At 40.4% G+C, this 26,605-nt stretch overlaps 2 protein-coding genes across 15 annotated transcripts in view; one reads left to right on the plus strand and one right to left on the minus strand.

Annotated features, from left to right (window-relative positions):
* The window catches only part of LOC139620643 (ERC protein 2), a 151,983-nt gene that overhangs the window by 87,332 nt on the left and 38,046 nt on the right, over positions 1 to 26,605 (minus strand). For all 14 annotated transcript variants that reach the window (XM_071476375.1, XM_071476377.1, XM_071476372.1 and 11 more), the window contains 2 exons: positions 6,674 to 6,811; positions 2,197 to 2,385 (listed from right to left, as the gene is read on the minus strand). In XM_071476375.1, the coding sequence (XP_071332476.1) occupies positions 2,197 to 2,385; positions 6,674 to 6,811 (327 nt within the window). The remainder of the gene's footprint in view (positions 1 to 2,196; positions 2,386 to 6,673; positions 6,812 to 26,605) is intronic.
* LOC139620642 (trichohyalin-like) lies at positions 18,468 to 26,305 on the plus strand. The gene is made up of 6 exons (XM_071476371.1): positions 18,468 to 20,994; positions 21,695 to 21,826; positions 22,169 to 22,336; positions 22,687 to 22,854; positions 23,205 to 23,372; positions 23,624 to 26,305. The coding sequence occupies exons 1-6, from the start codon at positions 20,962 to 20,964 to the stop codon at positions 25,196 to 25,198; spliced, it is 2,244 nt and encodes a 747-aa protein (XP_071332472.1). The 5' UTR covers positions 18,468 to 20,961; the 3' UTR covers positions 25,199 to 26,305.

Below are 26,605 nucleotides of genomic sequence, written 5' to 3' on the forward strand. Positions count from 1 at the left end.
TAGGACTCAGTTGAGGTGTGGTGCCTCCTTGCTGGTTTGAAGCAACCCTCTCCGGAAAGGTCACTGTCTTCCCCAAGGTTCTTTACTGTTTTTCTCTTTGAAGAGCTGGTGTTTAGTTCCAGAAGTCCCTTATTAACCCTCAGAATCAACAAATACGGTTTTATGGGAAGAGGATGAGGATGCAATGAACTCGACAGAGCTCTGGGGTCAACATAAAAAGCTCCGCTAACAGCTTGACTGAGTCAGTAATACAAACATCTGCAGATACAGTGAGTGGATCACTGCATGTACACAACCTCTACACAAACTCTACATCTGCTTGAGAGGTAAATGGCTATGTGTCAACGTTGTCAGACAAAATGTTCATTTTGCCATTTAAGGGGGTATTTTTGATTAACTTCAAACAAGGGAACTTCCCACACAACTATTGGATTGATGGTAAGTTACTGTGTAGTTAAACAACCATTTTGCCCACTGAAAGTTTGTTGGACATTTTTCAGCACATCGCGGAAGGTGACCAATGTGTCTGCATTGCTGACTTCAGTAGGCAGTTCATTCCACTGCGATAATAGAGTTGAGCGATCACAGGACCTTCAGAGTGATGCTGCAGCAAGCAGTGAAGTGGTGACCATGGCTTGGAAACACTATCAGAGTTTTATTTGTGCTGGATTCCTGCCATTTACAACACCTTGGAGTGATTGTGCATAACATGCTGGATTTTGGAATCTGATTTAGCAGTAGAAGCGTATTTACAACTAAAGCACACACGGCAGTCAGTAGCGGATCTGGTCTCTCGCTGGCTGACGGCGGTGTGACTGTGTGTGTTTCGGTCAGCTTGATCAGAATCTAATCTCAGGCAGCATGTCAGCTCACCTCTGACCTACTGAGTATTACCCCCCTCACTACCTGTCACAGTCCAGTGCACTACAACAGGCTCAAACACACCAACACACTTCAGCACATGCACACGCTCATACATTTGCACACACATACAGAAACGGTTGTTTTTGTGCTGGCATGCATGCACAGGCACACAGGGAGAAACACACGCAGACGCACATACACACACACAAGCACACACACACACACACACACACACACACATACATACACATAAACACACAAACATCATCTGTCTTTTTGAAGAATCTGTAAGTTTACATAACAGCTCTGATTGCTGCCGAGTACACACAACAGTCCAATTATGGCAACACTTCTGTCAGAGTGTGAATCTGCTTGCTACAAAGAGTTATTGAGCTGTCATCCCTTTCATGTGGTGCCGTGTCAACATTCAACAAGATATCATTTCACAGGAATGAGATGTGTGTATGCTTTTTATGAGTATAAAAGAAAACATTCTCATAAATTCTGTCAGGGCGAGAGTCTGTCCTGGCTTGTAAGCCCGGGAGAGGAAAAAGAAAGAGAAAAAAGAGACAGCAAGGCCTCTGGCTTGGCACCCGAAAAGGGATTGAAGGATCTTTTACATCCATAAATCACTCTCTCTTAATTCATCCCTTTATCCTGTGGGACAAAGTGCAGGCAGGCCCTTTGCTAGGGAGTTACTAACAATATTGTGGATGCTCACAGGGAGGTAAGAGAGTGGAATTACTATTACTGTAGATGTTAGCAGTGTAAATACAGGGTACAAGGAGCATATTACAACCACTGCAGAGTGGCTGTAAAAGTTAATTCTTTTAATTCTTTTTGTACAATAAAAAATAATTATAAAGTGTCGTGGCATTCGTTTGAAGTGTTCAACAGTAAAAAGTTTTGAGAAAGGTACTTGTTATTTGCTTTATGATATCTGTGAAATGAGATTTTGTGTTTGGGCTCATTTAAGAGTTGGCACAAGCGGTGTGGTATGTGCGAGTATGTTATAATGTGGATAACGATGAAATATTAATGGCTGTTTGTCTGCAGTCCACACACATACCAGACTGACAATTTTGAGCTGTTGTTGTGCACAGTGCTCGTACCAACATGCACACAGTTTCAACCATGAATTTTATTTTTGCTTTGGATATTTCAGATTAAATGTCATATTTAGAGATTGATTACAACAATAGCAAAAACATACTTACAAATATTACCAACTCTGCAAACCACACACATACAAACACACACTCATGCATCTTTTTCATTATTTACACAGCATCATCCTAAGATACTGTAATGGCAACAACTCCCCAGACTGACCTCTCCATCAGGTCTCTGGCTCTGGGTCGTGCTGGGGTTGGTCGCCTGGCTCAGTGACAGTTTTTGCGGCTGCAGGGCTGAGAGTTTGTCCTTTAATTCCTGGTTCTCCTTCCTCATCAGCTCCAACTCCTCCAGCCGAACCTTGTCCTCCCGCTCTTTCTGCTCTCGGAGGTTCTCAATCACTCGCTCCTGAGATAGTACAAGAACAAGGAGAAAGAGAGTTTGGTGAGAAGAGTGAGGAGGGTTACGGTAAAGGCCTTGATGGCTATTATCCGCATAAAAGCTTGCTCACACAAGAAGAAGATATAAAATGGATGTTGGATGTTGTTTAGCCTCCAATGTGCAACAGCCCTGTGTGATATCAGCTCTTTCCTATCATTATTAAAAAATTTAAGCCAGCCTCTTGCTGAAAGGGCTCAACCAGCATACTTTGCAAAGCGCGGCCAAAGACAAACTCATAAATGCCTGTCATAAATAATACTATAATAAATAACAGTAGGCACAGAAGGAGGTCAGAGCCAAGTGGAAAAGAGAGAGAAGGAGGAAGGAAGAGAGGGGTTATGCGACAGAGACAGATTTATAGAGAATGGATTGGAAAGCACTGTAGATCACTTCCTAACAACTCCACGTTGCCCACTGATGAACCAAGTTGGAATGTTTACATCATAATTTTCTCTATTCTCTAATCACATTGGACAGCGGGAGGACCACGGCTTTGGGCATTGGCCTGAGACCAAATCCACACCATGGGTGGTGGAACATGCAAGGTGTGTGTAGTAGAGGTGTGTTAAGGTGTATGTGTGTGTGTTTAGGTGTGGACTGAAGTGATTATCAAGGTGTTTATTCAGGTGTTTATTTAGGCACAAAGTACAGCTCAGCAATGAGGCTTTACGATGTGGCATTGCCGCATGATTGGCAGCTTTAAACCCCTGGGTAATTGGACAAATACACCCACTAACTAGACCTGGCACAGTAACGCACTGCATAGTGGGCTGTGGAAGAGAGGGCGAGAGAGAGAGAAAAGAGAGTGAGAGAGACCACATGGTTAATAGGTCCTGGGTGTTTTCCCCACGCAATGAAATATCTCAAGGATGTTTGGGGTTTAGGGAAAGAGACCAGGATGTGATAATAAAACCTGCCTTAAGTGTGGAGCACACATAAACAGAACAGAAAACACACACATAACATCACAGACGGGCACACACACACATACACCGAAGAACAGGGCTCGGCATGGGCACAATGCCCCAGCCTGTTAATTAGAACCACAGTACTGTGGCTAGTGACTGGCTCCAAGAGCAGGTTTGTGACAGGGTGTGTGATTAGCAACACACACACTCATTCTTGTAAACACATTACACACACCCTGTGTTGACCACAAAGTCTGAAAAGCTCGCCAATGTTCTCCTCATCACAGCTGAATAATATGTAGGCTGCATCAGAAGTGGTTTCTGGGTAAACAGATGGACCAACACAGAAAAGGGATTTACAGTTTATTGTGCCATTATGCTATTCATTTCAAAGTCTGTCGGCAACAAAAACAAATTTAGGTGATAAAAGATTATTCTAAGTGAAAACATCTATGTATTGTGTCAGTCCATGTGTTTCAAACACAATGAAAGACAAATCAGCTAAAATCTGGTCTATTAATGAACTGAGGTCAGTGAGCACAAATGAAAACAATTATTGATTGAATGGATATGAATTCAGCTTGTAAGTATGGCAGTTTTTTGGTTTCTTTAAGTCTAGATCAGAACACCGTTGTGTGTAAGCTGTACAGGAAAACAGTCCTGACCAGAAGCGGAAATACAACAAACTTTTTTTGTTTTAATCACCTTAGCCGCTTCCCCCCTTTGGATTACACAACATGTCATCAGTCAAAACCAACATCTGCTACATCTCAAGAAACAACCCACAGGCAGTTCACAATGGAGAAATACTTAGCAACAACACCGTATGACAAAACATCCAAATGCTACAAGGAAAAAACCCACACTGTGTTGTACTATATTGCTAAGGTGATGGTACCACCCAGCATGGTTGAAAAGTCTGGCTTCAGAAAATAGTTGTACTAAACTTTTTTTCTCTTGGTCTTTATTAAAAATAGGCAGAGTTATTAGGCCAAATGGTTCCAGTGCATGCCACATGACCACAACATCCACTGGCATGTCATACCTCTTCTCTCTCTCTCCCTGTGTTTCCTATCTGCTTCTTAACTGTGGACTGTCAAATTAAAAAGGTAATTAAAAATTATCACCCAGCCCTAGATAAAGTATGTACAGACATTAAGTTGGAGTTGAATCTGAACTCTGGTCTGGTTTTGGCATCACTTTTCGAAATGTTGCCAGTAGGATTTCTATGCACCACTCAAATTCTGTCATGGAAGTTTCCTTTCAAATATTTTCTATTGACTATTCCTTCAGTCATACAGTAACTGGCATATACATTTGACCCTCAGGGGAAATATGCTAATGCAAACAGAAATATGTAACAACAAATGCAAAGGTATAAAAATACACAGATATGGTGCGTGTACATTGGAGCATTTAAAAATGTGGCGGCCACTGGAAAAAAAAGCAGTACCGCTGGACATCCACATCTGTCCTAGGTGGGAACTCTATAAACTCTTAACCAGTAGCCAGTGCCAACAAACTTTAAACCAGAATCTATCTTTAAGCCTGAAGTACAAACAAACATGTAAATGGGAATCATTTTTTAGCCTGCAGCACCAAAACTATTTTTTATAGTGTAGTACCAACAAACGTGTGTTAGCAACAACTTTACACATGTAACAAAACTAAAGATGAGAGACACTCTGAAACCAAGCCAGCATGTAGCATGTATATGCTGCCAGACTAAGGTTTAACATTTCCATGGTCATGGTCAGTACAGTATATAACATCAAACCTATCCTGTGTTCAAGCCTGTCTCCAATTAGAAATCGCTGGCACCCTTTAACCATGAGTTAAAATCCATAAACACATCGCTAAGGCCTTATGAGACAAGAAAAAAAACACCACTATTCGCAGCAAGAATTTGCCTCAGCATTCTCACTTCTCAGCATTCCCCAGGAATACCGTCAAATTGACTGAGTTTTATTAGGTAAAAGACCTGTACGATGACATGTAGAGCACTTTACTAAAAACAAGACACCTCATGGGCCAGCGGGGTCATTCATCTTTTGGTGATAGTGGCAGCGTGCTAGCTCAGTAGTGTTGAAGTGAGGCTTTATGGAAAACAGCTGCTCTTTCATGTTGCCAGAAGACAACAAACACTGAATGTTTACAACCAACATCCAGCCCATCTACTCTCCCATCCGCCCATGTGGAGTAAGTCTTCTTAGCTTAGCTTGCATCACATAGTTGTTTAGCACTGTGGTTTTACACTGTAATGTATCTGGTTCTTCATATAGACACCCTGCTTGTTATACTGCTTGTTGAGGATTAGCAGACTAGTAAATCCAGTTAGATCCAACTGATAAACTACAGAACAGAGTCAGACACAACATTGGACTGGGGATGTACTCATCCCATTGAGACTTTACAGTGCATTGTGTTTGCATCTCTCTTACTATATCAGTTATTTTGTTACATACAGTATACACACACACACACACACACACACACATACATATATATGTGTGTGTGTGTATATATATATATATATATATGTATATATATGTACACACACACATATATATATATATACACACTGTATGTGTATGGCACTGTATGTGTGTGGCTATGTTGTCTGTTATTGAATTTCCATCCCTGTCTGATTGTCTGTACATTAATTTCATTTTCCTGCTCTGTTCTTTCTCTTCTTTCCGTATGCCTTTGCAGAAGTTACTCATTTTTTAACTCTGTCTCCACCCTTGCATTCCTTGACCTCTCCCTCCCTTAATTCTGAGGCCACCTCTTCCATCAGAGCTGTGCCTCTTCTGCCATTCTGCTTTTCCATCCTTCCATCCCTCCCCCTTTTCAAAACTTCCATCCTCCTCTGATTCTATAGATCATTCCCTCCCTATCTTCAACGCAGTTACAGACAGGGACTAATCCTCTGTCTATGTTCACCTTAGACCTCCCTTCTCCCAGTATCTCCCTCTCTCCCATACTGTTTTCAGATGGGACCTCGTCTAGTGTGGTCCAGGGTTTAATAAATTAGGGGGCTGTGTCCGTAAATCATGGCAGTGAGTCATAGCAAAGCATGCAACCTAATTTAGCTGTATGCCATGTACCAGCTTCCTGAAAGACAAGTGTGTTTCAATAGGTAAAAATCTCCAGATCGTTCCAGACCAAGCGGTGGTCGAATGGTTTCACTTTGTGAGTTTTTATTGTCTACATATGACTAACAAGTTTTAGCCTCTTCATCAATAGCATGCTTTATTCCTCACACCATCCATCCGACAACAGAGCAACAGCTCCCTCAACCTTGGCATCCTTTGTCCAAACTCACCCCCCTTTCATCCCTCACTTACCTTTTCTGATAGAGCCTCCTCCAGTGTGGCCAGGGCTGTGTCTGTATTGCTAGAGTCAGTTTGGAGGCCCTGAACCCTTTCCCTCAACCCAGCCAGCTGTTTGTCCTTATCCTTTAACTGCTCCAGCAAATTCTCAATCTGGAGAAAGAAGGATAGAGACAGAGAAAGAGAGGAGCTGAAGTTAGCAACATATTAATGTGAAACAAACACGCACAACTATCACAAAGATTCAAAGAATCATGGGGAGAAAACTTGAGACTGAACCTGAAAGGTTAAGTACCATTGGTACACTGTGCCTAATTGGATTATCATGACTGGAGACTTTGCGGTAGCAGAGTACCACAAAAAGAAATTATCGCATTGACCACTGATTCATCGAGAAGATGAATCTGGACACTGAATACTGTGCTCAGCCACTGGCTGCATTCTCCAATTTCCTGCTGCAATGTCTTCCGTTCTGGCCCAGCATCTCAAAGATGAGCAGCAATGAAAGCCTCCACTGTACAGCTTGTGTCAAAACAATTATGGTTGGATCCATGAGGAAAGAAAAAGAGGAAGTTAATTCTTCTTTTAAGTAGAAAGCTTAGTGGAGAGGTGCAAACAACAAAGCCACTGAGAGAGAAGTGTGAGATCAGGGCACTTCACCTGAGGGATGCATTATACTCCACCTCCCCCCGGTCACTCTCACCTGTTATATTGTTGTTTGTTTGCTCGCTCTTAATTATCGCAAGCAGCACAAGCTTTCCAGGCAGCTTCGTGTAATATTTTTTTAAAGTGTAATTTTCTCTCTGTATTAATCTGTTATGGTAGAAGAAACGGACCAAGACAGCTTTTCCAGAATGAACACAATTTTTGCTTTTTAGTTTTCTACCACCGGCAGCACTTAAAACATATTTGCGTCCACTGGACAGCCCAACCAAATGGTCGTTAACAGCTCCAGTACCAGATTAACAGTGTTATACTAAGAGTTAATTCAGCCCATTGACTTTCAGGACCATGTCTCTACATCTGCCTTTCTGTGGCTAACCTCATGTTGCTAAAGTGGTGGTGTAATAGCCAGTTGTGGTGCTCAACAGCCTTTATCTGATGATCATTTGCAAAACAGAACACAAACACACAAAAGGACACATACAGAGGCACACACGGACACACACTGGCGCGCACACAAATACAAAACGCCTCAAGCTGTACCAAACAAAACACTAGCAGATGCAGCTGGAGCAGGACACGGTGCAATGCAATGAAACTCCAGAGGTCTACAAATTAGTTACAAAGGGACAGCACATCTGGTGACAGGACATGCTGACATGGTGACTTGCTTGTGGCTCATAATAATTTTTATGAGCACACTCTATGTTCCTTTAAATGCCGAGTTAATATCATCTTGATGAAACAAAGGTTGGTTCAATTTGAAAGGTTGATGGACTCCCTGAGATTCCCTGCGATCTATATACACTAGCATTTCTTCAGACAGACAAAGCACCATTCACTCACTGCTGCAGTGCATTAATACCATATTTGACCCAAGTGGTCCTTTCTCAGATCAGGGCTTGGGTTGTACAAAAGAGAGGCATATGCACTGAAAAGAATTCATTATTTAATGAACATGAGAATCCAATAAAAACAAGAAAAGCACTTCAGGCCATCAAGAGACCACATTTTAACTGAAATGGTGACAGGGTAAAAAAATGTCCAGTGGGGAGAATAAGCTGCATTCCAGTCATGGGTACATAGATAGATAATGTCCAAATCTCTACAGCTATTTTACAAATGAATCCAATTAGACTGTAGACTTTGGTGTTCTCTGCTCCCCAGAGGGCAAGAACAAGGACTTAGAGGAGCCATCTTGGTTTTGGAAACGAAGGGAAAGTGGCAGGAGGGGGTGGGAAAAAGTAGCTAGGACCCTTCCACAGATCTTGATAGGTTAATGACAGTCATTACACAACCAGGCTAAAGGCTCTGGTAGGTCAGTCCACAAGCGATAGGGACATTAAACCCTTCAGGGAATGATGGGAAAGCTTCACACTACCAAAAGTCAGATAAAATTCTCAGCAATTCATGATTGCCGTGGGTGTGTTAGATGGGATGGGCGGACGTTGTGACAGAGAGAGGGACTGAGAGAGAGGCGACGGTTATATTGGTTTCCTCATTTATTCTCTTATGTTTCTCTCATTTGAAGTAAGTCGGCTTATTTTCCAAGGGAAGTCGGCACTTTAGGGCTAAAGCTACCCACATTATACCATTCACCATCTCCATATCGTTAAGAACTGGTGAATGAGTGGTGATGTGGTGAAGCAGATTACACAAGACTGACGCTGTAACGTGCTTATCTCGGCCCACAGTAAACACAGGAGGAAGTACAAACAAACCAAATATCAGGCCTTGGCCCTGTTATAGCAGCTCAGTAGCTTGACATACCTGGTTTTCCTAAATATGCACCCAAATATATACATATGCACTCATGCACACTCTTGCTCCCTGTCCCTGTGGGCAGCACAGAACCCTATTTCAGGTCAAATTGAGCATGTCGCCCCTGGTCTTAGATAAATGATTACATTCTTCACCAGGCTTAAGTTTGCTTTGGCTTGGTCACACAAAATAACAACCCCTAGATGAAATATTTAGCCTCGCTGCTCGGCCTTCTGTCAAATTGTGCAGAAAAACGTTAAACACAACTTAAAACCTTGTACCAATGGATGAGAATGAGTCACGTGAGACATGGATATGGGAAAGAGGGCGAGGAATTCTGTCAGAATTCTCAAACTCAAAACACGCTCTCTGAAGAGAAATGCCTTTTGTGGACAGGCGAGGCGCAGGGCCTTTTTGGGAGGGGGGGGGGGGGGGGTGTCTACCTTCCAGTAGCTCAGTTGTTATGATGAGAACAGCAGTCATTCATTTTATCTTTCAGCGTACGAGGCAAACTATACTCCCGTATCTCTCTCTCTCTCTTTTGCGCACGCACGCACACACACGCACGCGCGCACACACACACACACACACACGCACACGCACACACACACACACACACACACACACACAGAGGCTTTTATCATTAAACCGCTGTGCATATGTCATCCCACTCTCCAACCACACACACCTCCCGCTGAAGTAGACCACCTACGATAGGCAGCTACCATGACTCTATGGGCCAGGCACTGCGGTGTGGACTGTCTGTCTCAGTGAGTGCGTATTCTCTTGAGAAATCATGACGTCTGCCTCAGTCATCTCCCACACATATGGCTCCCCACTGTTTACAACCATACTGTTTTGACTCTGATAACTTTATCAACAGGCTGATAGGACGGGACCAGGTTCTCCTTAAATTTGGGAGTGTTGATGCACAGTTACCTTTCACTGACCTTGACTTTGCAATGCCATCGACCATTGTAGCTGCAAAAATAGAGCTGAACAGTAAAGTACTCCAAGTCTTTGGGAGGCTGTGGGTTGCGGAGATTTCATGGATAGTGATCCTTAATCGTTAACAGCTTTTGCAAAATAGGAGTTGACTAACTGCCTAGTCATCATTGACATAATTATGTAAAAAAATACAAAGATGGAAAGGGGGGCATTACAGCTGCAATTTTAGAAATTATTGCTATACTGCAATGCAAAAAAATGCTTATATGGGAGTAAAGATAGACTACAAATGAGCTTTTATAATTTATCAACTAGTGAGTAAACTAGTGGGCTTAGAAACCCACTGGGAGCCTCACTGTTGCATTGTGGTTACAGTCTGTAGAGTACGATCATTATTATGACAAGCTGAGTTCTAATGTAATGGGAGAGAAGTTAGTGAAAACAGTATCAGGTCCTGTGTCTCTGGCGCAAAGTTGCAATCTAAAAGCAGTTTGTTCCACAGCAGAACCACAAACCCGGTCGACCCGTCTGTCTTCCATCCAATCTAAGACCCAGAACTCTGTGGCCTCCAGAGGAATCATTTCTGCAGAACACAAAGGAGACCAGCGTGGAGCATAAGCACCATAAAAATACAATCATTTGTATTTTTAAAACTATTTTGGACCAATAAAAATACCAAACAATAATTGGTAGCCCTCTCTGAAAGGCAACTCATTTCTCTGCGCTTGTCATCGCCTCTGAAAATATGACAGGGACAGTTGTAAAACCCAAAGCTTCTGGCACGGACACAAATGTGCATGAATGAACAAGCACATGCAGGCACGTACACACACACACACACAAAGCCACACACAAATACACAGAGGGACAATAACCACAAACTATACAATATGTAGTAAAATAGTGCGCACTTCCCCAGAGAAATCTAGGTCACAGTCAAACAGAAACACGACGAAAGACTACACACTGGAAATATCACACTGCTACTTCAACTACCCCACAATCACATACTGCGATCCAAGTAAAGCATGTACATATTAGACTTGGAATTTTATTATGTTTGTGCATGCGTGTGTGTTTGTGCACGTGTGTTTGTTACAGTATACTCAAACACCTGCATACTGTTATCGTCTCCTGCCATCAGAGCTTGTTGATTCCCAGGTTAATAAAGGACTTCCTCCTGATCCTGAGCGCTCAGCTGTGGCTCTTCAAAGAGAAACACAGTCTGGTCATGAAGCTCAGGGAAGACAGTGACCTTTTCAGTGTGAGGAGGGTGTGCTTTGCACTTCATTTTACCCCTGTCCCACCACCACCTCCCACTGGCACCCCAAACAGAACAACATGGGCAACACTGGTTTTGTAGAAGCATTGATACTGTGTAAGCTGGCGCCCCCATGTGGTAATTTACTACCACAGGTCAATTTATCTACTTTGACAGTTCCAGAGTTTATTTAAAATGAAAAAAAAAGCTGGGTTTATGGTTTTTGTTGTCAAAGGATCCACTGTGTGAGGACAGCAGAGCGGCACACAACCACAGTGAAAACTGAAATACCCAACGTTCTTTGAACAAGTGAACTACATGAGATGTGAAACATCCTCACTGTACATAGCAGGGTAATACAGTAGAGATACTGACCTCTCTGGTCCCAGATTTTACTTGTAGGTACTATTAAGAAAGTCAAACAGGCTACCTCATTATAAGTGTCCATGAATAAACAGCTTAAAATAAAAATGTCAGAAAACTTTATACTGCACAAACAGCTACAGACAGGAAACTATCAGCATGTATTCAAAACTGTGTAGTCCCCTTCAGATCTCTATAGACCGCTGAGTCTTCTGCTTGAGAAATGTGATGGGACAACGTGACACACAGAGACCTTTATAGCAGAAAATAACACCTCTCCCCTATTCCCCTCAAATGACCTTCCTGATGTCATGCTGCTTCGCTCATGGAGTCATTACTCATCTGTTATCGACTGGAACGACGGAGCACAATGACTTCATAAGACGAGTGGTGCCCGAGAGAGGGAGGAAGCGAAAGGGAGGGTCAAGAAGCATGGTGCTTAGGTTCTGAAATCATCCACACTTTTCTAAATGAGGAAAAGTAGGAGTCATTCTTTATTTCTGTCGGAGAACAGTTTAGATTTGGTTCCCTCAAAAGTATACACTGTATGTCAAAGAGTGCAAAAGGCTTGCAAAATCTTTCTCTCCAATTAAGGAATTAAATAAAGGCTCTTTCTGGGCTTTGATCTGTTGGCCAAAACTTGCCTGCAGAAGAGGGCTGGGCACAATTGCACAAGAACATGTGTTGTGCCACTGTGTGTCTGCATGTCTGTCTAAATCTGCTGTGCTGTTCTCTACCAAACCAAAAACAACCATGCAGAGGCAGGATCCAGTGTTGACAAGCCAAACAGGCAGATCGTTGACTATACTACAGCCAAGGGAAAAAAAAAAAAAAGATTTGTCCAAGTGGAACTGGGAGCAAACGAAAGAGACAGAATTTTCTATGGGTTTCACTACGATTACGACTGAGGCCTGTGACTCTCACAGCAACTTCCTCCTCACTGCCCCGACATTCATTTTTCTCCTTACCACCAGTGCCTGTCAAGACATACAAAGGTGCTCTGTGTCCATCAGCAACATGCATACTCTCATTTGAATGCAGACGCACAGGCACATAAACATATACAAATACACACAGACATAGACTTTGCATACAGAGGAACGAGCATACAGAGCACAGACGAAAACATATAAAGCATCATTCATCATTATTCATAAATTTGTTTTCGTTTTCTTGTATAAACAGACCTGTATTGTATGTGCCTGTATTTGTTCAGATACATGAGGTTTACAGCTTCCAGACAGTGATAAATGCCAGTCATTCCGAAAATACAAGTGAAATCACACAACTTCCATCACATTACCTTAGTTATCATAAATTCACATTATGGCAAAATCTCCAAAATGGAATTAAGTAACAAAGAACACCCACAAAGATAATTCTCTTGTGAGAAATTATGCCAAATACACAAAAAAAAAGGTTAAACTAAAATACTGTTCTCCAGAACAAACACATATTATTTAGTAGCCAAAGCATGGGGGGTTTCTCCTTCACAAAAGGTTATAATTTAACAACAATTTAGAGATAACATTGCATAATTCTACTTACAACATGAAAGAAGTTAAACAAAAATGGCATGAAATTAAACTTGAAATTAAAAAAATAAAAATCTGCGTGCAGACAAAACTGCAGGAGTGAGCCAAGGAATTCCAGATAAAATCTCCTCAACAGATGAGTGCAGCTGCCATCACCAGCAAGGTGGTTAGGAGGCAAAAGTATTATTTTAACTTGGCTAAAACCACAACATGGCCTTGTTCTGCATAAATTAAAAAACAGCCTATTTCAACTGGTTATTGTTTGCTCTAAATGCCTGGACTCTCAGTAACCAGGAAAAAAACTAACCTGAGTCACTAAACTAAAAACAGTCGTTCACAGATAACGTTATGGTGATGGAGATAAAATGCAAATTCAAACACGTTAACAATTATTCTACTGGCACAACTGTCTTAGCAAAAACACTTCCTAAAAAGTAATTATCTTAAACCATTACCGCCTGTTTTAGAAACAAATATAAACACATTTAGAGGCACTGTAAGCAGCAGATGCACCTGAGTTATTTCCATAAGCTGCATAAATTATTTTTTATTGCATGATATCAACAAAATTGAACCCAAATTCTGTTCAGAAAGTCTTTTTAATCACTATTCACACTCAATAAAAGTGACAGATCCCCTAAAACTGTTCAGACACATCCTAGTTTTGGGCTATTATTTTTCTTCATTTTTTTCAATGTCTGGAAAGTCAAACCTTCAAAACCCTTGAATCAATCTTAATAACTGAAACAAAAATATTTAGGAAGCCTGATAAATGAGGCCCACTGTTTGTGCATGTGCATAAATACATTTGCATACGAACACACGTGCACAAACAGGAAACCAATATCCACGCTTCTAATTCTGACACCCATTGTAACATGTGTCTTAGTCTGAACACACAACACTGATCGACACATACACACACACACACACACACAAAATCAGGCTGTGATCATTATCATGAATTTTGGGCCAGGTTCTGGCGACGGGGGCTGCATATAGCACTTACACACATGACAAGCAGACGTCCTCCCCCTCTCCCTACACATTCCTCCAGAAAGTCATTCACACATGGACCCTCCACTGCATTCATACATATCAATTAGACGCCGACACACGCACACACAACACACAAAAGGATGCAGACATGCACACACAAAATGACAAGAGAAACAGTGAGAAAGACGAAGCGAGTATTGTTTTCATAGAGATCTCTCCTGCTCGACCAGAGAGACTCCTACAGACCCAGAGCTGTTCAATGAAGACAGATTGCACTTGTGCAAGCTAGGCTGTACGTGAGTGCGAGTGTGTCTGTGTGTGTGCTGGCCAAGTTGATCCACGTCCATGCTCTTTAGGCTCAAGACCCTATCTCTGCCCCCCTCAGCTGCGGAATGCTGCAGTGATTGCTGGGTAATTACCCTGACGCTTTATTCCTCTGCTCCCAGCACCATTAGTATTAATTCTTTTCTTTTTGTCCTCTTTGGAGAGAGGGAATTGGAGCCCTTTGATCTGAAAGAAAGAAAGAAAGAAAGAAAGAAAGAAAGAAAGAAAGAAAGAAAGAAAGAAAGAAAGAAAGAAAGAAAGGAAAAAATATGTGGCCACCCTGCAGGGACCACAGCAGCTGTGTGTCAACCTGTAGCTCCTGACCCAGCCCCACTTTACAGAGATATGGTCAGAAAGGTCAAATACAGTATACAGTCATATGGTTCAACTGCGAGATCAAGAGTCAAACTGTGACCCACTTTCATCTGAGAGGGTTACACAGAGACCGAAGTGCCTGTCTGAGGTCTTAAAGTATGAAATACTAAAACTGGACTGTCGACAGGTTAGGTCAAAACAGGTCAGCCTGAGTTATGGCTTGTGTCATCATCAGGATGCAGTCAAGTCCAAGATCTTCATCAAGTCAGAGAGTCATCAAACATTTCTGATTTCTTGAACTGAAGCACAATTTCAGTTGCGTGCCTGTTGTGGTCAGGCAGAAGACGGACTTGAATAGCTACAGCCTGACATATGGCCCAACACTGGGTTTGTCTTGACTGATGTGTAGCCTGGCTCCAATCAGCCAGCCTCAGGCTCTCACCATTAACCCCGGCTGATTGCTGATAGGAGCAGAGGGGGATACAAGGGGGGCCTATCACAGGCTGTTTACCGGAACCTCCCCAGCTCCAGCAGGCTTATCTGTAGCCATGTCTCTGCACTGTGATTGGTCAGATGGAATCCATTAGGATGAAAGGCATTGGTGGCCTCATCACAGATCTATCAAGATCACACACATGCTCACACGCAGGAACATACTCATATGGTAAAAAATTATCTAAGCATCTCAGAGAGAAATACAGCTGTTACACACACAATCACTCACCTGGAATACTTAACAGTGCACCCTACAATATATCTAGCTAAGGTATGTTTGTCACTGATTAATAGCTTGTGTCTCAAAACATCCTCATTAAGGAAGGTTCAATTATCAGAGCACTCCACATTTAGGAAGCTAATGCAATTTGCTAATTTTGTGATGAATAATCTTTCATGACCTGATGCTATCAAACCAACAACACTGCAGCTGTTTGCCCGGGGCAATGCATATAGACTGCCCAAAGTCTTTAAAGTCTCTAATGATATTCAGGTTACGCAGCTCTTTACTTTATTATTTACTTTGTCATTTTGTTTTTGTTAAACTAGAAGTAGTAATAGTATTAGGACTGGACATTAGAGCTGCAACAATTAGCTTAGTTGATCAAGAAAATGAAAAATAATAATAATCCGCATTCAAACATTAGTTGGTTGTAACTTCTCAAAAATGTTTGTCATATTTGATAATAAATTGATTATCTTTGGATTTAAGATTGTTGTCCAGGCAAAATAAGGAATATGAATTTGTCACCTTTGTCTTCTGGAAATTGTGATGGGTATTTTTTACTTTTCTATGACATTTTACTGAAAAAATGATTAAGCAAGAAAATAACAACCAGATTAATCAATAATGAAAACTGACTGTTTAGCTGCAGCCCTGCTAGGTATCTTTAAGAGTTTTTCAATATCAGCACTAACACAATATATCTGAGTTTCAGTACAGAGTTTAACAAATATAAATATATTTTTCTAGACATCACAATTTTTCATTTGACAAAATATGGCTCAGGTTCTTCTTTATGCATCTGTTTTTAATGTTGTCTTCACTGAAGCAACAGTACAAGAATTTTGTCTAAATAAAAAATGTCATGAAATAAGTAAAGTTTTCTGATTTAGATCAGGAAATTTCTGGCCAAAGAATAAATAAACAAGATCTGACAGACCATTAGATCCCAGCTTGCTGAACTTTTTTGATACTCTATGCTATGGACACATTTCTGTCAGTACTCAAAAGTAGTGAGGTTCGATACCCAGCTCTTGCGATGGCGTGTCATCAGAGATTTATCATATAACTGTTTCGGGAAGTAGTTTTGACTGGGAAGAGAGAGAGAGAGAGAGACTGTCTGTCATACACATCTGGACAAACTCTAAAAGCAGCAAGTAAGGCTCATATTTGTCTATACACAGTACACACACACACACACACACATACACACACATACACACACACACACACACACACACACACAGACACTATGCCAATGCTGGACTAATATTTTCCTCTCTATCAACATGAAGCACTTCCCCTTGCTATCCATATGCATCACACTCAACAGTGCCAGTGTTGTTTTAGGGCGGTGTGTAAAACATTTGGGAGGAGGGAGAGAAAAGAGAGAGAAAGGAGCACTGAAGGTTGTTTTGGGAAAACAAGGTCAGCAAAAGCCTGCACGGTAACAGTAGTAAGCTCAAATTAATACATTAACAGTCATTAGACAGTATGCATCCATTTATTCCAGGGAAGATGACAACGGACTGTTATTTCAACTAAAGGGAAACCTCATAAAATTATGAAAAATGAACCGACTGCCGGGCAATTGCTCCACAGAGAGAGAGAGCAGAATGGGGGAGAGGAAAGAGAGGAAATCTAGAGGGCCAGGGAACATCTCTATTTACCTCTCTCTCTCTACTTTTCCTCACAATCAAAGGCGGAGCCGTGCCGATGACACCAGGCCAGAGCCAGCGATGACACCAGGCCAGGGCAAGTGCTGAAAGAGTCTGGCAGAGGGTGCACTGAAGCAGAGTTGGGTTCCCCTGAGAAAGTCTAATGGAGACCTGCTTGACACTATCATAACTAACAGAGACTCTTGAGTACAGGGCATCCTTCTGTATAGACACACACACGCAAACATACACACATATGCCCAGCACAGTCCATGCAGACGTAACTGAATCTCCCTGTCTGTGGTTGCTATAGGAAGGGAACATGATAGGGGATACTATACTTCCATGCACATAGCCTGGCTTTTTAAAAGCATGAATATGGATTGAGACAACCACAATGTTTGAACATGAATAACACATGTATGCCAAAACCACACCACAACCGGCTCTGCGTGCACCTCCCACACCCCTACCCCCCCAGCGAAAGAAAAAAAAAGGAACCAAAAATGAAAAAATAAATAAATAAATCCATCATTATGCATTGGTCATGGTCTCACAGACCAAGGGCTCAAACAGAGCTCCCACTGTTCTGTGTTGTGATACGTAAATTCGAAAATGCCCGCACAAACCTAGCATATGCTTTTTCTATTTTCATTTATAGACCAGTTCCTCATTATTTTTAGTTAAATTCAGCCTCTAACTATTAGGATCAATGTAGGGCTCAAACTACAGCAATGACATCATGGTACCATGCTATGAGTCGTTGTGACTGTCCATGGAGAGGCCTGTAGGAAAAGATAAAAATCCTCAGACTCTCCTGAGACAGAAAATAGGGCACCAATAAGAGCACTAGATTGAACTCTTAATTTCAAAATGGGTCATAGTGTAGATCACTGTGCTTAGCACTGGTCTGTCTGCGTATGAGAGTTACTTCTTGGGTATTTAAATTTTCTAAATCACTTGCAGTGTTAAAAAGAAAGGCCAAAGAGCTAAAGGGAACTTTACCATCCAGAAGTTCCACATTGGGGGCAAGACCCTTAAACTTCAGAGTCAAAGAAGTCTAACAGATGCAGGTGTGTTTTTACTGAAGTACGCTCATTTGTATCAACATTAAGTTTGAAGCTTGATGCTTCAAAAATGTGTAGAAAAAAATATGTGAAAAGTGAGTGAAGCTAAAAAAAAAAGAGTCAAGTGTTTTAATCACTATCAATCAAATAAAACTGAAATAAATAAAAAGTCAGGACAGTTTAAGAAAATAATCCAAGAAAAAAACAATGACGCAAAAGAGGAATGAATGATTTACTAGTCAAAGCGTACAAAACTGCAACATGAGGAGATTCACAAACTACGGTTTGATACATCAAACAGACTCCCTGTTGCTATTTACGTTTAATATTTTTTCAACTTCTTCCGTTCCATTTTATATTTCATCCACATACACACGGTGCAGACTGTTTTTGCTTTTAGTTCTCCAGATGTCAATTCCTTGTGACTGGGAAGAGAGCGAGTTTGCATGCATGCATGCACGCACGCACGCACATGCACACACCCACAAAGGCAGAAACACATTATCATGCACCAGTTGACCTGTCATCAGCCTGTGGCGTCATTACCAACACTCTGGGTGGTGGGGAATTGAACCTGTTTGTAGTGAAGATAAATAGCTTGTTGTAATAACACAGATGCATCTTAACCCCTCAAAGCTGTCCAGCTGTGTGTGTGTATCTGGTATAGATATTGACTCTTTTCATCAGTGAGGGAACATATACAAGAGATTAATAGCCCCATGAACTGTGTTTAGTTGATTCATTCAGAGCTGATAATTTTATGAGATGGAGGCCTGTCACTCAACTGACTTTCAAATAATCTAAGCTGAACTTCATCCTATTCTGTCATGAAAACAAAAGCAGTACTTCTTTATAGCAAGGTGCAAAAATATATTCACAGAACTGTAATATGCATCTGCACTGATTCACATTTGGATGATCTTTAGTGCATCTTTTCTTTTTTCTATATAATAGAGTTTGTCATATCAAAAAATCCCCCCTTTGAGTGAGGGAAATTTACCCTTGATATTTAGATTTTTCAGGAAAAATGTTTTATCCTGCTCTGGGAAGACTTCAAACACACAGGGTCAGCCTAAGTCTTTCACGATTGGAATGCAATAATTTACAGTTTGAAACTGGGGAGCAAACAAACTATGATTCCAAGCTACACTCCTGTCTTTACTCTTGTATACAAATCTGTAAGTTATCGCCTCCAAGAACTGCTGGCAAAGTGGAAATTTGGAAAACAAATCAAACAGTGAAAGTCAGAGTACATAGTGTGGCTTCAGCCTACACAGAGTTGTCAAAGGATGTGTTATGTCAAGGAAACGGATATGTGGCTCCCTAAATAGTACCTAGGTGTCACGGTATTTTATACTCCAATGTAAGTTTTGAATTCCATTTGGACAATGTGACCAAAACAGCATTTTCTTTTTGTGAAATATTACCATTGGATGATTAGTCATAACACATTACAGGGTTGGTTTACCTAAATTACAAGAAACATATTTTCTCATGTCCTCTTGAGGTATCTACCCATACAGATAATTTCTAGTGTTTGGCCAGTTTTTCTGGCGCCACCCAAATACAATGGAGATGAATGGGATTCCATTTGTGGTGCTTCCAGTACTGAAAAAAAATATATTTTAAAAAATCTGCAGCTAAATCTCTTTACAGAAACAATGTCTCGCTTACTCTGAGTAATCCACAGACCTCACTGTTATTACTGTTATTGGAGCTATGGCCTACTGAAGAAAGAGTCCCTATAAAAACTGTTGACAACATTTGGACAAATGGATTTGTTCCTGGTAAATCAATATCTAAATCTTGTAACTGAAGAGTTGAACAACACTATAGTGTCCTGCATGAGTCCTCACTTTTCAAGCAGTCATCACCTCTAAGTCTGTGTCTGTATCTCACCATCATCTCAGGTTGCAGGTGGCTACAGTCCTCAACAGCTCCTGCCAACGTTAATGTTAGCTTGCTAGTATTGGAATTAACCTGACAAAGTACAAGATAAAGAGGATGAAGCATAGCCCAAAATGAGGAAGTGCAGATTAGGATGACAAACTACAGATTACACATATTAGCTAGAGCTGAAACAGATATGATTGAGTGGATGTTAATGAAATAAATCTGAGCCTCATAAATATTGAGCAAAGCCTATCAAAAAAAAAAAAAGGTTAGACCTGACGGTAGATTTAAAAAAATAGGTCTGAGATGACCTATAATGCTCCACAATGTCACTTGATGACATTTTCAACCAGTCAGCAAGGAGAGGGAATGAAACTGCTGCATTTTGTCACCCGTTAAGAAACATTGGAGTGATATATTCATTTAAAATGGGGACTTGATGTTTACTACATTTTAGCATAAATGAGTTATGATGACAGCATTATTTTTGAATGTAGTGCAACATTAATGAAACTACTTTGAGTTTGACTTTAAATTGAGCTCTGCCTTGTATGAACTAGAGATAACCTAGGCAACGGCCTGGACCTAATGTATTCAGAACTTAGAAATTACTGTACTGTGATGCAAACAGAATTTAGAACATAGAACTCTGGCATCACAATGCAAACAACTCTATAAAGTTGCTGGTTAGAGAAAAACAGTCATTTCAGTACACCGAGCACTGAAGATTGGACACACTCAGACACTGAAAAGCAAAATACCCATTGCACTTGCAATAAGTACCCTGAAACTTCACTGATGGAAGTTTTACAGACCCCACCTTATTTAGTGGTAAGTACCGTATTTTTTAGACAATTTTTTCGAAACTTTTTGACTTCCACTTCCAGGAGGGTTAGTGTTAGTTGGTTAAAACATTAAAACATGGTAAAATGGAATGTAAAAACTTGAAATGATGGTTATCTGGGCCAGTATAACAGGTGTGATTTGTTTCATATTCAGTAACAGATGATTTTGCCCATGGTTTCTGTCAAACAAGTGATCACAAGAATTAAGTTCACTTTCCAGTGATGGAATTTAATTTCAATGCATTTACTCTAGTACCGCACTTATGTACCTGATGTGCCTGTGCAATGTGTTTGTTTAAATAACTACTCAAGGTCCAAAAGAGGTAAAAATCTTCAATATTGCCCAAAAAAGTAAACAGTTGAGTCCAAAAACTGATTTAAATTTGTGTTCTGTGTAATAACTCAACCAGCTACAACTGAAATGCATTGTGCCTTTTTTCCTGTTTTCTCACAATTATCCTTTTTCTCATTATTATTATAATTATTATAATTAATATGATTACCATGTGGACTTTACATTTTCATGTAAAGTCATCCTGCGTTATCAGTGCTACAAGGACCGATGTGGACAAATCCACTCTTTGCTGTGCCTTATAGCTTGTTTGAATTAAACCAAACAGGTTAGGTTACCAATGTGTTTATAACTACTGTAATTATCAAGCTAATGCCACATTTTGTCATTCCAGGTGACTTTCTATGTACCTTACGTGTTTCACCAAGAACAGCAAGCACAGGGCATAGAGATGAACTGGCTGGCTCAAAATGACCAGCATTTTCAGAGCCTCTGCCAGGATCAATGGATCTGGGAGAACAATCAAGTAATGCAGCTTTATTGTTATAATGAAGTGATATTTGGTACTGATGTATTTGTATGATGATGTACCTGATAAAGTGCAGCTTGTATAATGGGTGTTTCTCAAGGGTAAAGAACATTATCCATATTTGAGAAAGGGGAAAAGCTAAATAGAGACGAATGGCGTTAAAGATGTCACATAATGATATCTTGACGATCATCCTGCATCATCAGCACTTCAAGGACCCATCGGGACAAATCCACTCTTTGCTGTGCCTTATAATCTGTTTGAATTAAAACAAACAGGTTAACAATGTGTTTATAACTATTGTAATTATCAAGCTAATGCCACATTCTGTCATTCCAGATGACTCCCTATGTACCATATGTGCTTCAGCAAGAACAGCAAGCACAGAGCATGGAGATGAACTGGCTGGCTCAAAATGACCAGCAGTTTCAGAGCGACGAGATCCCTCTGGACTATGAGGCTAACTGTCTCCTCTACCAGGATGACTGGACCTGGGAGAACAATCAAGTAATGCAGCTTTATTGTTATAATGAAGTGATACTTGGTACTGATGTATTTGTATGATGATGTACTTGTTAAAGTGCCTCTTGCAGAATGGGTGTTTCCCAAGTGCAGAGAACATTATCTATATTTCAGAAAGGGGAAAGGCTAAATAGAGATCAATGTTGTTTTGAGGTGTCACATAATGATATCATTAGACAGTCATCTTGCACCATCAGCATTTCAAGGGCCCATGTGAAAAATTCACTCTTTGCTCTGCCTTATAGTTTGTTTAAATTAAAACAAACAAGTTTGGGTTAACCTTGTGTTTATGACTATTGTAATTATCAAGCTAATGCCACATTCTGTCATTCCAGATGACTCCCTATGTACCATATGTGCTTCAGCAAGAACAGCAAGCACAGAGCATGGAGATGAACTGGCTGGCTCAAAATGACCAGCAGTTTCAGAGCGACGAGATCCCTCTGGACTATGAGGCTAACTGTCTCCTCTACCAGGATGACTGGACCTGGGAGAACAATCAAGTAATGCAGCTTTATTGTTATAATGAAGTGATACTTGGTACTGATGTATTTGTATGATGATGTACTTGTTAAAGTGCCTCTTGCAGAATGGGTGTTTCCCAAGTGCAGAGAACATTATCTATATTTCAGAAAGGGGAAAGGCTAAACAGAGATCAATGTTGTTTTGAGGTGTCACATAATGATATCATTAGACAGTCATCTTGCACCATCAGCATTTCAAGGGCCCATGTGAAAAATTCACTCTTTGCTCTGCCTTATAGTTTGTTTAAATTAAAACAAACAAGTTTGGGTTAACCTTGTGTTTATGACTATTGTAATTATCAAGCTAATGCCACATTCTGTCATTCCAGATGACTCCCTATGTACCATATGTGCTTCAGCAAGAACAGCAAGCACAGAGCATGGAGATGAACTGGCTGGCTCAAAATGACCAGCAGTTTCAGAGCGACGAGATCCCTCTGGACTATGAGGCTAACTGTCTCCTCTACCAGGATGACTGGACCTGGGAGAACAATCAAGTAATGCAGCTTTATTGTTATAATGAAGTGATACTTGGTACTGATGTATTTGTATGATGATGTACTTGTTAAAGTGCATCTTGTAGAATGGGTATTTCCCCATTACCCATATTTGAGAAAAGGGAAAGGTTAAACAGAGATTGGTGGTATTTCAAGGTGTCACATAATGATATTATCAAGTTCTTTGAATGATTTAAAACACACAGGTTGTCTTCTTCAAGATATGTCAAAAATATTTCTTTTTGTTCTAGGAATTTACCAATGAAGGTAAAGAATATGATCACCTCCAGCCAGAGATGATTGGAGTGATGCAGAGTGAGTATTTGCATCCCATCAAGAGCAGCAGTGATGAGGAGATTCTGTTGTGTGAAACAGAAGAATGTGTCCATCTCGCTCTGGAGAAAGACAAGCTGGAGGGGCAAATGGAGGCAGAGGCTGAAAAACTCCCTGTTGAGGAAACATGGAGGAAACTTTTGTGTGAGGAGGCACACATAAACAAGATGAAAGAGGAGCTGGAAATGGAAAGGCACAGAATGAGCAGAGAGAGAGAGGCCTTTCAAAGAGAGTGTGCTGAAATGGCAGAGGTGAGGAATGCTTTTCAGTTGGAGAGTGAGAACATGAAACATGAAAAAGATGCAAAGCTTGAAGAAGGGGAGGTCTTCAACTTTGAAAAGGAAGAGATGGACATGACTACAATGGTCTACATTCAAGAAGAGGCAGACATCCAGAGGAGGAGGGAGGCTTTCCAGTTGGAAAAAGAGAACATGGAAAAAGAAACAGAAACCTTCAACAAAGAACTGAAGGCACAAGATATGAAGAGGAAGGCTTTTAATGCAGAATATGAAGCTATGATTAAAGACATAGAGATCTTCCAAATAGAAAAGGAAGAGATGGCAATGTTGAGGAAGGCCTACATTCAAGAGAAGACAGGCATCCAGAAAATGAGGGAGGCTTTCCAGTTGGAGAAGGAAGACATAGAAAAAGAAAAAAAATCCTTCAGTAAAGAACTAAAGGCACAAGATATGAAGAGGAAGGCTTTCGATATAGAATATGAAGCTATGGTTAAAGACATGGAGTCTTTCCAAATAGAAAAAGAAGAGATGGCAATGTTGAGGAAGGCATACATTCAAGAAAAGACAGGCATCCAGAGAATGAGGGAGGCTTTCCAGTTGGAAAAAGAGAACATGGAAAAAGAAACAGAAACATTCAACAAAGAACTAAAGGCACAAGATATGAAGAGGAAGGCCTTCAAAGCTGAAAATGATACTATGATTAAAGACAGGGAGTACTTCCAAATAGAAAAGGAAGAGATGGCAATGCTGAGGAAGGCCTACATTCAAGAAAAGACAGGCATCCAGAGAATGAGGGAGGCTTTCCAGTTGGAGAAGGAAGACATAGAAAAAGAAAGAAAAGCCTTCAATAAAGAATTAAAGGCTAAATGCAAGAGGAGGAAAGCCTTTAATGCTGAAAAAGATGCTATGTGTAAGGAGAGAAAGGCTTTTGAGTTGGAAAAGGAGGAGATGGAAAAGATGAAGAAAGCCTACACTCCAGACAAGACAGACATCCAGGAGCTGAGGGAGGCTTCGAGCAAAGAGGCAGACATGACGATGCAGAAGAAATATGCATCAGTGATTGAAGAAATACCACTACTGACAACTGTGGGACCAATCAAAAAAGCCATTACAACCAATGTTGTCAACACATCAGACAATTCATCTTTCACTTCAATTTGGATCTGCAGGGATGAACATGGCAATTGCACCTGCACCAAGAAACTTGAAGATAAAAGCTGGATAAAGCAATGGACTCGGAAACGGCTCAATTGAGTCATACCATCCATTTAAAAATGTATATAAATTGCACAATGCCATTAACATGTGTATGTATAATATGTATTAATGTGTACATGTATATACTATAAATAAAGCATTCATTGAAGAGGGTTTATCTCAATATTGTTCAAGAAATTATGGGAAGATTGCAGCAAAAACATAGCAGTAGCATAGAAATTCTTGTGAAAGAATAATTATTACTTGTATATATGTATATATTTAGGGATACACAGCACTGTTACAAGTTACAAAACAACCATCTGAAATAATCACATTTATCTGTCAGTACTTTGAAGATGTGGCACGTTTGTGTGAGTAAGACTTAAAAGTCATTAAGTTCAGATTTTCCTCAATGCATCAATGTGGTGTAGTACTTTGCAATTAAACCTCAAACTTTTGCTGTAGCTCACTGTTGGACAGCTGAATAATGCTGTCACCACATATTTTACATATGGTACAACATACACCTTAACTTTGCTGCCAAATAATTTGGTGGTCAAATGAAAGCTAAATACCAGGCTTTTTTCATGATGTTAGCTGTGCTTTTGGAGGTGAATGAATAAATTTTTTCATGGGAATTGTAAGGACTTTATAATTTATAATACTTACAGATGCAGGATGCTAACTTTCTGTTTTTGTAAAATAAAACCAAAGTTAGGGAAGAATTAAAATGTTTACTAGACAACAGTACACTGAATATACAGTAGACTTCTAACAGCAAGTGTCCAAATGAGTTATTTGAGCATTTGCTGACAGCAAAGACTACATTATGCCAAAATCTGAGAACTGCAAATCTAATTTAAGATACTACATTCAGGTTATCCTCAATACAGATGATTTGCTGGATGTAGGATCAGCCTCACTGCTAAAGAAAAAGCCATCACCCCTTCGTTAGGAAATACATCCTTGGCATTTAGATTTGAGTCTCAGACTTTATACATCCTGAAATGACTTCAAACACACCCAGAGCTTGTCAGTGTGTTTTACAATAAGCCAGCAGTAACTTATAGAGTCAGAAGCCCAGAAAGGAAACCAGCTTTGACTCTTAGCTCCACTCCTGCCTTTCCCCCGGGACACAGCATTGTAAGTTATAGCCTCGTGGGACTGTTGGGAAATAGGAAGCTTGGAAAACCAATCAGATTTCAGTCAGTGTATACAGTGTGGCAAATGGAGTGAAACACCTGTCGGTTCACATTGTAAAATACTTGACCTGCTTATTCATTCAAATATAACTTCTTCTACCTTTCATTGTACATTACTATATTTAAGAAACAGGCTCATAATAGTAAAGACACACATTGTTTTGTGTTTCAGTCTTTTTACTACAAGTAATGTATACTTAATTTTACTGGTGACTATTTTCTAAGGTGTGCTGTATTACTGCTTACTTTTAAAAACATA

Source organism: Trachinotus anak, unplaced genomic scaffold, assembly GCF_046630095.1.
Source record: "Trachinotus anak isolate AG129_WGS33_773 ecotype Australia unplaced genomic scaffold, CSIRO_AGI_Tana_v1 ptg000004l, whole genome shotgun sequence".
NCBI lineage: Eukaryota > Metazoa > Chordata > Actinopteri > Carangiformes > Carangidae > Trachinotus > Trachinotus anak.